General features: G+C 37.8%; 1 protein-coding gene across 11 annotated transcripts in view; it reads left to right on the plus strand.

Moving 5' to 3' along the window:
* Positions 1 to 13,452, plus strand: part of LOC126874906 (neurexin-1) — a 598,322-nt gene that overhangs the window by 492,947 nt on the left and 91,923 nt on the right. For all 11 annotated transcript variants that reach the window (XM_050637402.1, XM_050637400.1, XM_050637401.1 and 8 more), the window contains one exon: positions 10,172 to 10,494. In XM_050637402.1, the coding sequence (XP_050493359.1) occupies positions 10,172 to 10,494 (323 nt within the window). The remainder of the gene's footprint in view (positions 1 to 10,171; positions 10,495 to 13,452) is intronic.

Raw genomic sequence — 13,452 nt, forward strand, 5'->3', positions numbered from 1 at the left:
CGTGAAAGGTTTCCGCAGCAATTCCACGTGGAAATTATTGTTATTTATATTGCGACGAAAAGCTGAAATGCTAGTTTCCTGTTCGTCTCGATTATTGAGGAAAATCGAACGAAAACGGGTGATGGGAAATTGCGGTGAATTTTGATACGTCGCGTGGCAATTTCGTATCGCGTTTTACAATTATCGTCGCTGTAAACGTTTGCAAGCAAGAAAAATTGTTTTATTTCGACGATTGAAAATATCGTTTTTTTTTTGTCTCGATATTATTGGAAAATAGGTTGATTTTATTTAACGATCTCGATGTCAGATTATCGGTGTATAACTTGATTGAAATGTTTTTAAATCGCTCGAATCCAATACTCTGTGTATATATACATATTCCATACGTTTTTTAATGTTTATACACCATGATCCGTTAAAGTTGCATTGAAAATTTTAATAGCCTGACGTATTTTATTTAATAAAATTTATAAACCAATTATCCTGTACGACGTAAAATTATAAAGTTGCATAAATATAACAATGGTTCGCCTAAGAAAAATCAGAAGTCTACAACTTATAATTGATTGACCCGGTAATATTGTTGTTTAATAAATCATCGTGCGATATCCTTCGAAACGAGATGAAAAATTTCTAGTTAAAACGTTGAAAAGCTGGCTATGTCGAGTCAATTTAGCAATTTGACAGAATAATGTCGTATGAAATACGTAACATCTATCGGAAGAGATTCGAGCAACAAATTCTCACTAGCGCGTGTGTGGAAAATTTCCGTGCTTTAAAGTCGCACACAATTTTAATGAGTTGAAAGTTTAAATTGACCACCTGTTATAACTTCGCTTGTTTCCGCCCGTGGAACGCACACGTAATTTCTAATTTTCTATCGAAGTAAAAAAAGTTCATCAATTAAATTTTCATGCAGCTTCGATCTATCGAAACTAAAAGTTGCCATGTAGTGTGGATAACAATGAAATTCCATTGAACAGAATAAAAATGAAATACATCGAGCGACAAGCAAAGATGCCAGGGAAGATGAACAGATTTCTCGAAATTCTCTTTGCTTTACGATAAAGCAAATACAAATAAAAATAAAAAAGTAAAACACATTCAGGTAGACAGAGAATTTTCTTTCATCCAAGGTTTTCTCGACTATCAAGTCGTTAAATATTTCTCGACTTAAAAAGTAATCTGACAACAAAAATAAAAAACATTTAGGTCTCTTTGAAAACCTTGAAAAATGTGCGCCTAAAATATGTGTCAAAAATTAGTATACTCGTCATAGCACAAGATATTGCTATCTTCTTCGCCACAAATCTACTCATCCCAAGCAGCTGACTGAATAAAAAGAAGTCTCTCAATTAATCCATGACAATTAGTCCTCTTTGAAAACTTTGAAAAGTGTGCACCTAAAATGTCTGACAAAAATTAGTACACTCGTCATAGCACAAAATATTGCTGTTTCCTCCCCACAAATCTACTCATGGCAAACAGCTAACTGAATAAAAAGAAGTCTCTCAAGTAATCCACTACAATTAGACCTCTTTGAAAACCTTGAAAAGTGTGCACCTAAAATGTCTGATAAAAATTAGTACATTCGTCATAGCACAAAATATTGCTGTTTCCTCCCCACAAATCTACTCATGGCAAACAGCTAACTGAATAAAAAGAAGTCTCTCAATTAATCTATGACAATTAGTCCTCTTTGAAAACCTTGAAAAGTGTGTACCTAAAATGTCTGACAAAAATTAGTACACTCGTCATAGCACAAAATATTGCTGTTTCCTTCCCACAAATCTATTCATGGCAAACAGCTAACTGAATAGAAAGAAGTCTCTCAATTAATCCATGACAATTAGTCCTCTTTGAAAACTTTGAAAAGTGCGCACCTAAAATGTCTGACAAAAATTAGTACACTCGTCATAGCACAAAATATTGCTGTCTCTTCACAAGTCTACTCATCCCAAGCAGCTGACTGAATAAAAAGAAGTCTATCAATTAATCTATGACAATTAGTCCTCTTTGAAAACATTGAGAAGTGTGCACCTAAAATGTCTGATAAAAATTAGTACACTCGTCATAGCACAAAATATTGCTGTTTCTTCCCCACAAATCTACTCATGGCAAACAGCTAACTGAATAAAAAGAAGTCTCTCAATTAATCTATGACAATTAGTCCTCTTTGAAAACTTTGAAAAGTGTGCACCTAAAATGTCTGACAAAAATTAGTACACTCGTCATAGCACAAAATATTGCTGTTTCCTCCCCACAAATCTATTCATGGCAAACAGCTAACTGAATAGAAAGAAGTCTCTCAATTAATCCATGACAATTAGTCCTCTTTGAAAACCTTGAAAAGTGTGCACCTAAAATGTCTGATAAAAATTAGTACATTCGTCATAGCACAAAATATTGCTGTTTCCTCCCCACAAATCTACTCATGGCAAACAGCTAACTGAATAGAAAGAAGTCTCTCAAGTAATCCACTACAATTAGACCTCTTTGAAAACATTGAAAAGCGTGCACCTAAAATGTCTGACAAAAATTAGTACACTCGTCATAGCACAAAATATTGCTGTTTCTTCCCCACAAATCTACTCATGGCAAACAGCTAACTGAATAGAAAGAAGTCTCTCAAGTAATCCACTACAATTAGACCTCTTTGAAAACATTGAAAAGCGTGCACCTAAAATGTCTGACAAAAATTAGTACACTCGTCATAGCACAAAATATTGCTGTTTCTTCCCCACAAATCTACTCATGGCAAACAGCTAACTGAATAGAAAGAAGTCTCTCAAGTAATCCACTACAATTAGACCTCTTTGAAAACATTGAAAAGCGTGCACCTAAAATGTCTGATAAAAATTAGTACACTCGTCATAGCACAAAATATTGCTGTTTCCTCCCCACAAATCTATTCATGGCAAACAGCTAACTGAATAGAAAGAAGTCTCTCAATTAATCCATGACAATTAGTCCTCTTTGAAAACCTTGAAAAGTGTGCACCTAAAATGTCTGACAAAAATTAGTACACTCGTCATAGCACAAAATATTGCTGTTTCTTCCCCACAAATCTACTCATCCCAAGCAGCTAACTGAATAAAAAGAAGTTCCTCTGTGACAAATGAAAATCTTTTCACGCTACAATATACATAAACCAACCCAATCGGTGTACAATAAATAAATAAAGAAGCAAATATATATCCAAAGAGTCCGGAACAGTGTCGAATAATATTCGAATCGATTGGAAACACGGTGCTGCTTGTGTCCCTATATTTATCGGCCAGGGTAGTCAGGATAGGCCGGAAAATCCAATCGGCCTGTCCGAACCGTGCATAAAGTTTCAATGCCGCCGCGTCCAATCTCTTGTAAAGCTGGCCGTAATATATGCGCTTTGCAGCGTATCTAGGACGCCAGTGTATCGCTGTCTATAACCGATAACCGACACCCAGTATATGTCTCTCTCTCTCTCTCGCTCTTTCTACATGTATTTGTGCGCCTGTACGTATATACACGTACATATGTACTATGTATACTACGTTCAATTGTGTTTAGCACGTTCCACTCTCTATCCATCGAGAACGATCATCCGCACTGTGTGAACTTCATGGTAACAGAGAAGCGTACGACTGACTCGTTAGGCGAATATTAATCGTTTCTCCAAGCGTTCATTCTTTCTGGGCTTCGCGAGGACGATCTTTGAATATGTTTCTTTTCGTGGAAATGACGAGACGAAGTTGAATGGTAGATGAGTTGTAGTAAATGCGTGTAAGTGTTCCGGCATTCGTAAAAGTATTATTACACTCGATGGTCTCCTATGAAATATGACGATCGATCGATCAATCACAATTATTCGTACTCGTGGAAAACCGTGGAATATTTTGTCTTTAGTCGATGAAATTTTCTAGAAGATCGATCGAACTGTTTAGAAAAGTCAGAGAAATGGAATAGTAACGTGCTCTTGTTCGTGCAAGTTATTCCTACATTGACTACAAAACATTATAATACACTTTTCAGAAACGTTATATTATTTATAGTCACAACAATCTTGCCTATACGGTTTTGCACTAATTTTCGCTAAATATCTCGTCGATTCCATGTATATGTAGATATTCGATACGTTAAGAATCTCGTTGCGAGAGAATCTCGCAGCAACCATCGAACATTTCACCACTCGATTCTGTAGCATCCCGCAAAGGCGACCTAAAACTAGCTGCCTCCGAGTTAATTTCAATTAGGAGAATCGGAATGGCGAGCGTTCAACATGGCTGTGTGCAAGTTGGAAACTGGAACAAGTGGAGGTATGAAGCGCGCTGTGAAGGGTACACGCCATAAAGTAGCGTCTAAAACAGAGCCTTTGGCTATTGTCAAGTAGGAGCACGTTTGTTGCAAAGCATCATGGCTCTTCAATAAAGCGAAACACCCAAACCTGCCGGCCCGCTCCCCAGATCAGCCTATTAAATGGATGGCGAGTGCCAGCAATATCGAGTTACGTGGCAATACCCTAAATTGCTTGACCGACCAGCATCGCCATAAGCTGCACACGATCTTCACTTAGTCGCTCGTCGCTCGCATCGATCGCACGATAATTACTACGCCGCTGAGTGCATGACATCCTTGGGTTGTTGGCTACGAGAAACTATAACTGACAAAGATCCTCCGCTCATAGTTTCGCTTTGCCATGAAAATTCACGTGCGTCGAAGCAGCACGCGATAAAACAATTAACACCGTCCAAGTGCTTTTCTTCCTTTCGCAATTTTTCCTCCTGTCGTACGAGTGTCGCAAATTATGGCTGTTTGTACAGATTCATGGTTCCACTTGTCGCAGCCCAACGATACGATGCTAAGGCCATCGAGCTTTTAGAGATATTGGCTCGGCAACTAAGTGATTGCGGATTCTGTCGTTAGACGGTGTTGACAAAATCCGCAATCACTTAGTTGCCAACTAGCAAACGTTCGAAAACCCAACGACGCGGAACTTGCTCAACACGCTTTGTCGTCCTATCGCCTGCGAATTCTCGGTTGGACACTTAAACGTCGCACACAGTCATCCGAGAGGCTTGGACTTTCTTTCGTTTTGCGAAAAGCTAGTTCATCGATTGTTCGTTCTCTTGGACCATTTACGTCTGGGGAAATTGTCAAGTCGGGAAATTGGAGTGTAAAATGTAAAAATCCGATGGTCGATCTTTTTATTTCCAACGTGATTCGAATTATGTGAATTTTAATAGAACGTATGTCTATAGAGGATTATGATTGTACAGCTTAATTAACGAGAAGCAGATAATTTGGAAGAAAATTGCAAGCCAATATCGTGATATGCATGTTGCTTTCATTTTTATAAAACGTAATCCAATTAAGGAGCCAAAATAGGAAAAGGATTAACAGGATACTGGCGGAACGCGTTTAATTAATAATGTTGACAGTTAGATCTGCGTGTTTGAGATGCTGGGAACGATATATACCTTCTGAAACTTTCAGTCGGCGTTAGTAAGTCTTTGAACGCCGCAGATTACTTCATTAACCGGGATACAAATTCTGATTTATCTCGGCGGATAATTTTAGTTTTGAACGGTGTGCGTTACATTTACTTTGAGTGCGGAAGTTTGATAGTTTCTTAGATGGTTGGAATATGTGGACGACAAAAGACGAAAAGGAACGACCAACTGAAGTCGTTCTTTAAAAAAGACTTTGCATCTTTAAATCTTCTGTAAACACGTAAAAATGTTATCTATTTAAAAATAAATATCGTAAGGCGAACGAAAGTTTCTCCTATGAATATTAAAAGACTTCTAAAGAGAAAAAGGAAATTCTCTTTTCCAACGTTAATATTCTTGCAATTACTTTTATGACAAGCTACTCTAAAGAAAAATGTTGGCTTAATTATCGTCTGGAAACATTATATTGGAATTCTTTAAAACTTCGTCAACCGTTCCGTTGCAAGTAAAAACATTAGCAGCATATTTAATCTTAAAACATTAAACGTAATTAAGAAAATTAGAAATGATACTTTCACGCGAGCTATATCGAAGTATTTCATAAGAAATGATCGAACGTGAAAAATTACGCTCGCAGATAAGAACAAGATCTCGCTGCAGATAAGAAAATCACGCCGCTGAAGGAAGTTGGATCACGACCGTGATCGTGATTCTGCGACCATTGTGATAAATCACTGTCGGTGATCTTGCACGCCATCTCTACCACCGATACGTTCAAAGTATCGAGATACTTTGGTCAGCCACTCTCCACTTTTTCATTTACATAATTACGGCAACGTGGCTATCTTGGTGAGCGAATTCGAATCGACAGCGCCGGCCAATTCAATATTCCAGTAATTTCCAAGTTGTTTCGCTTGCGATTCGATCAAGCGATAAGCATTCTGCGAGTTATAATCAAATTCTCGGCCTGAAGCGCCGGTTACACGTACAACTCGGTGGAATCGGCCGTTGCTCGGCGAAACTCGCCAGCGGCGCGTGCAAGTTTCGCGAAATTTCAGCGAACGTCGATTGCCGCAAAACTACCGCTGCTGTGATTAAAGCGTGTCTTGCGAGAAACTCTTTCATCCGTAAGCGGATTAGGCTAACACGGCGGCGTTGGTTTCCACGAATTTCCACGGATCGTTGTTTGATGTCAATTTACGATTCGATTAAACCGGTCGATCGGGTCACGATCGGCCCCCGTCGGTCGTTAGTCAGGGCGGCCCTTAACAGATCACAGCCAGCTGCCTGGCATTGTAATTTCGAACATGAGCTATGTCCTGTTTGCCGCTCGTCAACGTATATACATACTTCGATTCTGTGGATCGAGCGATTAAGGGGACGGCTTAACGACGAAGGCGTTTCAACGTGTCTCATTTTGCGGTTCTGATTATTCGCTCGTCGCGACAGCCTTTAGTCGGCCTGCAATTGCGAAGATCCAGATGGGTTTCGTGTTTGCGAGGTCAGAGTATATTTGTACATGCACAGAGCCGCGATTATTCCAGGCGAATGGCATTCCAAGTAGGCAAGAAGCGACAATTTAAAATAACGAATCGTATCGAGTGTTTTATTATTTCTGCGTTGCAGATAACACGGCCGAAGGAGGACGTAATTTTCTGTCGAGATAGCACGTTTCCAAATAGTTTTCTGCTTTGGTATTTTAATATGTTTGAATTACAAATAACCCAGGGAAATATAATACAGTGTTGTGTTAAGCTAAATCGTTTTCAAATAATTTCCTGCTTTGGTATTTTATTGTCTCCGGGTTTCTATTAGCGTTTCAGGTACTTTGTTAGTTCTAAACCAGAAATAACACGGGGAAGATATTATTTTGCGCTAAGATGAATCGTTTTCAAATAGTTTCATGTTTTAGTATTTTATCGTCTCCGGGTTTCTATTAGCGTTTCAGGTACTTCTCTAGTTCTAAACCAGAAATAGCACAGGGAAGATATAATTTTGCGTTAAGATGAATCGTTTTCAAATAGTTTCATGTTTTAGTATTTTATCGTCTCCGGGTTCCTATTAGCGTTTCAGGTACCTTGCTAGTTCTAAACCAGAAATAATACAGGGAAGATATCATTTTGCGCTAAGATGAATCGTTTTCAAATAGTTTCATGTTTTAGTATTTTATCGTCTCCGGGTTTCTATTAGCGTTTCAGGTACTTTGCTAGTTCTAAACCAGAAATAGCACAGGGAAGATACAATTTTGCGCTAAGATGAATCGTTTTCAAATAGTTTCATGTTTTAGTATTTTATCGTCTCCGGGTTTCTATTAGCGTTTCAGGTACTTTGCTAGTTCTAAACCAGAAATAGCACAGGGAAGATACAATTTTGCGCTAAGATGAATCGTTTTCAAATAATTTCCTGCGTTGGTATTTTATTGTCTCCGGGATTCTATTAGCGTTTCAGGTACTTTGTTGTTTCTATACCAGAAATAATACAGGGAAGATATCATTTTGCGCTAAGATGAATCGTTTTCAAATAATTTCCTGCTTTGGCATTTTATTTTCTCCGGGATTCTATTAGCGTTTCAGGTACTTTGTTGTTTCTAAACCAGAAATAGCACAGGGAAGATATAATTTTACGCTAAGATGAATCGCTTCCAAATAATTTCCTGCTTTGGTATTTTATTGTCTCCGGGTTTCTATTAGCGTTTCAGGTACTTTGTTAGTTCTAAACCAGAAATAACACGGGGAAGATATTATTTTGCGCTAAGATGAATCGTTTTCAAATAATTTCCTGTTTTGGTATTTTATTTTCTCCGGGTTTCTATTAGCGTTTCAGGTACTTTGCTAGTTCTAAATCAGAAATAGCACAGGGAAGATATAATTTTGCGTTAAGATGAATCGTTTTCAAATAGTTTCATGTTTTAGTATTTTATCGTCTCAGGGTTCCTATTAGCGTTTCAGGTACTTCTCTAGTTCTAAACCAGAAATAGCACAGGGAAGATATAATTTTGCGTTAAGATGAATCGTTTTCAAATAGTTTCATGTTTTAGTATTTTATCGTCTCAGGGTTCCTATTAGAGTTTCAGGTACTTCTCTAGTTCTAAACCAGAAATAGCACAGGGAAGATATAATTTTGCGTTAAGATGAACCGTTTTCAAATAATTTCCTGCGTTGGTATTTTATTGTCTCCGGGATTCTATTAGCGTTTCAGGTACTTTGCTAGTTCTAAACCAGAAATAGCACAGGGAAGATATAATTTTGCGCTAAGATGAATCGCTTCCAAATAATTTCCTGTTTTGGTATTTTATTTTCTCTGGGTTTCTATTAGCGTTTCAGGTACTTTGCTAGTTCTAAACCAGAAATAGCACAGGGAAGATATAATTTTGCGTTAAGATGAATCGTTTTCAAATAATTTCATGTTTTACTATTTTGTTGTCTCCGGGTTCCTATTAGCGTTTCAGGTACCTTGCTAGTTCTAAACCAGAAATAGCACAGGGAAGATATAATTTTGCGTTAAGATAAATTATTTTCAAATAACTTTCTGTGTTAGTTAATAAAGTGATAAATATTGTTGATTTTTAAACATTGTATTTTTCATACGTTTGTATTAGAAACATAAACTTCTCCATGATAGTTCAGTTATTAAATGAAACAATTCCTTTTTTTCGTATTTCGTATTTGCATTAAATATTCCTGAAACAATGTTTGATTCCATTATAACAATATTGTCAGCTGCGCCAGAAATACTGATTTTTCAAACGTTGAAATCAAAGCTAGAATTAAAACAACCGTGCTAAATTGAATAAAACTGAAAGACACGTACGAAAGCTAGAATTTTAATACGAATTCAACTTTCCAATTATTTAGCATTTTGTCTAAAAAGCAAAATACAAAAAATTATTCGAGCATTGTTTATTTGATCTCAGCACAAAATACAATTTTACCCACTCTGATTATTAACTGTATTATATCTAAAATAAACACAGCAATAAAATAGTTGAAATAATTCGTCGTGTCAAACTTTTAATTATTATCCTCATTACCAACAACTATTCGCCAAGCCTAATACGAACATCTACGTAAAATTGTCTAATAGGGTGAAACTTACCCCTTTCGCTTCTAGCTTCGCTGCGAGCTACGTTTCAAGGCAACTTTGGTAGATTTATTAGCAACGGCTGTCGATACTTACATCGCACTACTAATTTACAAAGTTCAGTGCATTGTGTCCGGGGACAATTAAGCTTAATGGCTTCGACTCCGGTAAGATGGTCGCAAAGAACAATGCGCCGATATCGAGTTTTCATTGTCCCTGGATAAGGACAATCCCAGGACCGGCTAATAATTAAAATAGTTCCCGTGTAACTCGCAGCTCGAGTTCCCTTCGACTCTCGCGATTCTGCTCTTCCTTTTTCCTTCGTTGCATGGCCAGATTCTTATTAATGATTTTCCCTTAATCTCAGTCCATTTTCTTATTTAACGTGGCCCGTGTTTAGAAACTCTGACACGTTTTATTCTTCGCCGAAGAAAGTGCAAACGATAAATCGAGGTGCTTGTCCCTCCGAAGAGAACGTCGAACGTGTAGAAATTTATCGAGGCGTCATTTTTGTATTTAAAAGTCATTTGGATAAGAAGAAACGTTCAGACGATCGAACAGCATATTTTAAAATTAAGATCGTGTCACTGTTCGAGAAGAGTAATTTTTTAGATTTTGTAGTTCCTCAGAAATTCTGAAAAATTGCCCGCTCTGTTTGACAGCCGAAACGCAGCTTGGCAAGCAAAGCATTTTGGAATTCCGAACGCTGCACGTCGGTGGCTACTTGCACGCCGGTGAGGAAATCCCGCATTTCGTTGGTTTTCTCCAACAAATCTGGTTCAACGGCTACCCGTACCTGGAGATAGCGCGCAGTTCCGGCAATCATCAGGCTTCTCATCAAGGTGTAACACCGATCATCAGGGTCACGGGGAAATTCAGCAAAAGGAACCATCCAGTCCATTATCCGGTGACATTCACATCAAAGCACACGTTCGTCGGCTTGCCCGTGCTCAAAGCGTACGTGGAAACGAATATCTATTTCCAGGTAAACATTTTTCAATTTTTTTTCCTTATCTTTTTTCTTCTTTGAAAAATTAAAATTAAAAAGATTTGTAAAAATTAAAAATTAACAAAATTAAAAGCGACTGGGAAATTCTTTTATAAGAATTCCGTATATCTGTGTGATCGAGACATTTTTCGGCACAATATTTTACAGCCATTTTACAGTATTTTTAAATTGGTTTTTCATTAAAAATAGAAAACGACAGAGAACTGTTTATTTTTTCACGTGGACGAAATGTCACGAGAAAGAGAAGGTAGATAGCTGGTAGGAAACACACTCTTCGTTTACCAGATCCCAGAAGAAATGGTAATCCAGAAGGATATTTGTGCTATGTGATCGAGACATTTTTCAGCATGATCTTCTATAGTCATTGTTTGTAAATATTACCATCGGTATTTTTAAATTGGTTTTTCATTAAAAATAGAAAACGACAGAGAGCTGTTTGTTTTTTCATGTGGACGAAATGTCACGAGAAAGAGAAGGTAGATAGCTGGTAGGAAACACACTCTTCGTTTACCAGATCCCAGAAGAAATGGTAATCCAGAAGGATATTTGAGTCATACCAAGCAGTTCGTCACCGAGTTTGCCAAGTTCAATTACGAAATCGACAGCTCGTCAGACATAGTTTTCTACTCATAGTTTTCTAGATGTAACTGCTACTGGTCGAAAGAGAAGTTCGATTAATGTTGGTATTCTCAGTCGCGATTATTATAATTCGGTAACGCGTATATGTAGATACGATTTTATTCCTGGAAATTATTTTCTTGTTTATTTTATTTTGTAGTTTTCTGTTGTTGTTTTGTTTCGCAGTATCATGACCGTTAGGTCACAGGTATTGCAAGGAGTAATGAACTCCGAGCAAAACAATGTCGCCGCTACTTTCCACCGTCAAACGCAGTCGAGTTCAAACTTTCCGACTGTCCCCCGACCAGTATAAATAAACAAACGAAATGACGAGCGAGGAAGTTCAGCGATCGCAGTATAAGCATACAAACGCATCAGACGTATATATACGGAGTTTCTTGAGACTGCGCGTATTTATTTCGCGAAAGTTATTATACCTGGACTTGTGATTTGTGTCAAATCAATTTTATAGACAATATATTTATCTTAAATAAATTGCTCACAAACAGCAATCTGTATTTCGTGATATCTGATAAGACGAATCCTCTACAATTTATTTCTGTAAAAGTCACTCGGAAATCAAAGCGTCTATAACTTTACTTTTTGAAGTTTGTTTAATTTTATCGTTGAACTTTGATCGATACATTGATTTTTCCTACTTTTTGCTTTCTGGGGATTTAGCAAATAAGCGGACCCGCCTCCTCGCTGATTCAAATAAATTTCTTGTTTCTAATACGTTGCTGCATCTGAATGATATTTCCTCGTTATGCTATTGTTACATTAACCAGCTAGCTGTTTTTGACGAGCATACTCGTCATGGAGAAATACAAGTATCTTCTGTCATGACGAGTATACTCGTCATGCGTAAAAGATATAAGACAGTCGTCTGGTTACACGTTACTTGATTACTTTAATTCTACGTTATAATCTCCACACATACCCTGTGCTTGACGAGTATATTCGCTTACCTTTTGCCACACGTTTTAGGTACACACTTCCCAAAGTTTCCAGAGGACGCAACAGCTGACTGGTTAAAATGAAAGAACAAGGTGCAGCAACATACAAGGTGTCTGATTATTCCGCGCAAAATTCAACTTTAACAAAGTTTGAAAACGTCGAAGATGTTACTTGCACGCGAACGAAAGCGTTGCGAAGGCCAGTTGAAATATCTGGTGGGAAAAGTGGTTCGACCCATGTTGGGAAACTCGCGTGCCGTGGCTCAGGAGCCACAGAGGAAATGAAATGTCAACGGTGACGCGTCCCCACAAAAGGTTCGCCCAGTTAGATCCATCCTGGCCTGGATCGGTGCTCGGTGCTCACGAATCGATGCACAAACTCCGGATTAATCGTGGCACGTGTGACGCTGGCGCACGTAAAAACCCAATCATGCGCCGTTCTTCCGTGTCAAGTGACAGACAAGCTCTCCTCTGGCCGTCACCTTCGTAATTACGTCGACTGTAATCGACGAGCTTCTGCTGTTTTTCCATCGCCTCTCATACAACTTCCGGCTCGCTCGTTTAATTCCATCGACAGTTTTTCTCTTGAAAGAGAAGCGCGGCTTTGATAGTCGTGCAAAGAGAACGATCGATCTTCGCGATCGAACTTGTATCGTTGGAAGAACAGACGCCTGTTAATTAACCCTCCATCCGCGTAATTTTCGACCGATAATTTTTCATTTCTTCCACGTTTCTGTTTAGCCAGTTAGTTGTTCTTCGACGAGTATACTCGTCACGAAGAAATAGCAATGTTTTGTCTTATGACGAGCATACTTGTTACGTGTAAAGGGTAGTTACAATTTGTTGTTTAAAAAATTGCAATTTAGTAATTGCAGTCTTTGACGAGTATATTCGTCACGAAGAAGTAGCAATATTTTGTCTTGTGACGAGCATACTCGTTACGTGTAAAGGGTAGTTACAATTTGTTGTTTAAAAAATTGCAATTTAGTAATTGCAGTCTTTGACGAGTATATTCGTCACGAAGAAATAACAATATTTTGTGTTATGACGAGCATACTTGTTACGTGTAAAGGGTAGTTACAATTTGTTGTTTAAAAAATTGCAATTTAGTAATTGCAGTCTTTGACGAGTATATTCGTCACGAAGAAGTAGCAATATTTTGTCTTGTGACGAGCATACTCGTTACGTGTAACGGGTAGTTGCAATTTGTTGTTTAAAAAATTGCAATTTAATAATTGCAGTCTTTGACGAGTATATTCGTCACGAAGAAATAACAATATTTTGTGTTATGACGAGCATACTTGTTACGTGTAAAGGGTAGTTACAATTTGTTGTTTAAAAAATTGCAATTTAGTAATTG

The sequence above is a fragment of the Bombus huntii genome, chromosome 17 (assembly GCF_024542735.1).
Source record: "Bombus huntii isolate Logan2020A chromosome 17, iyBomHunt1.1, whole genome shotgun sequence".
In the NCBI taxonomy this organism is placed as follows: domain Eukaryota; kingdom Metazoa; phylum Arthropoda; class Insecta; order Hymenoptera; family Apidae; genus Bombus; species Bombus huntii.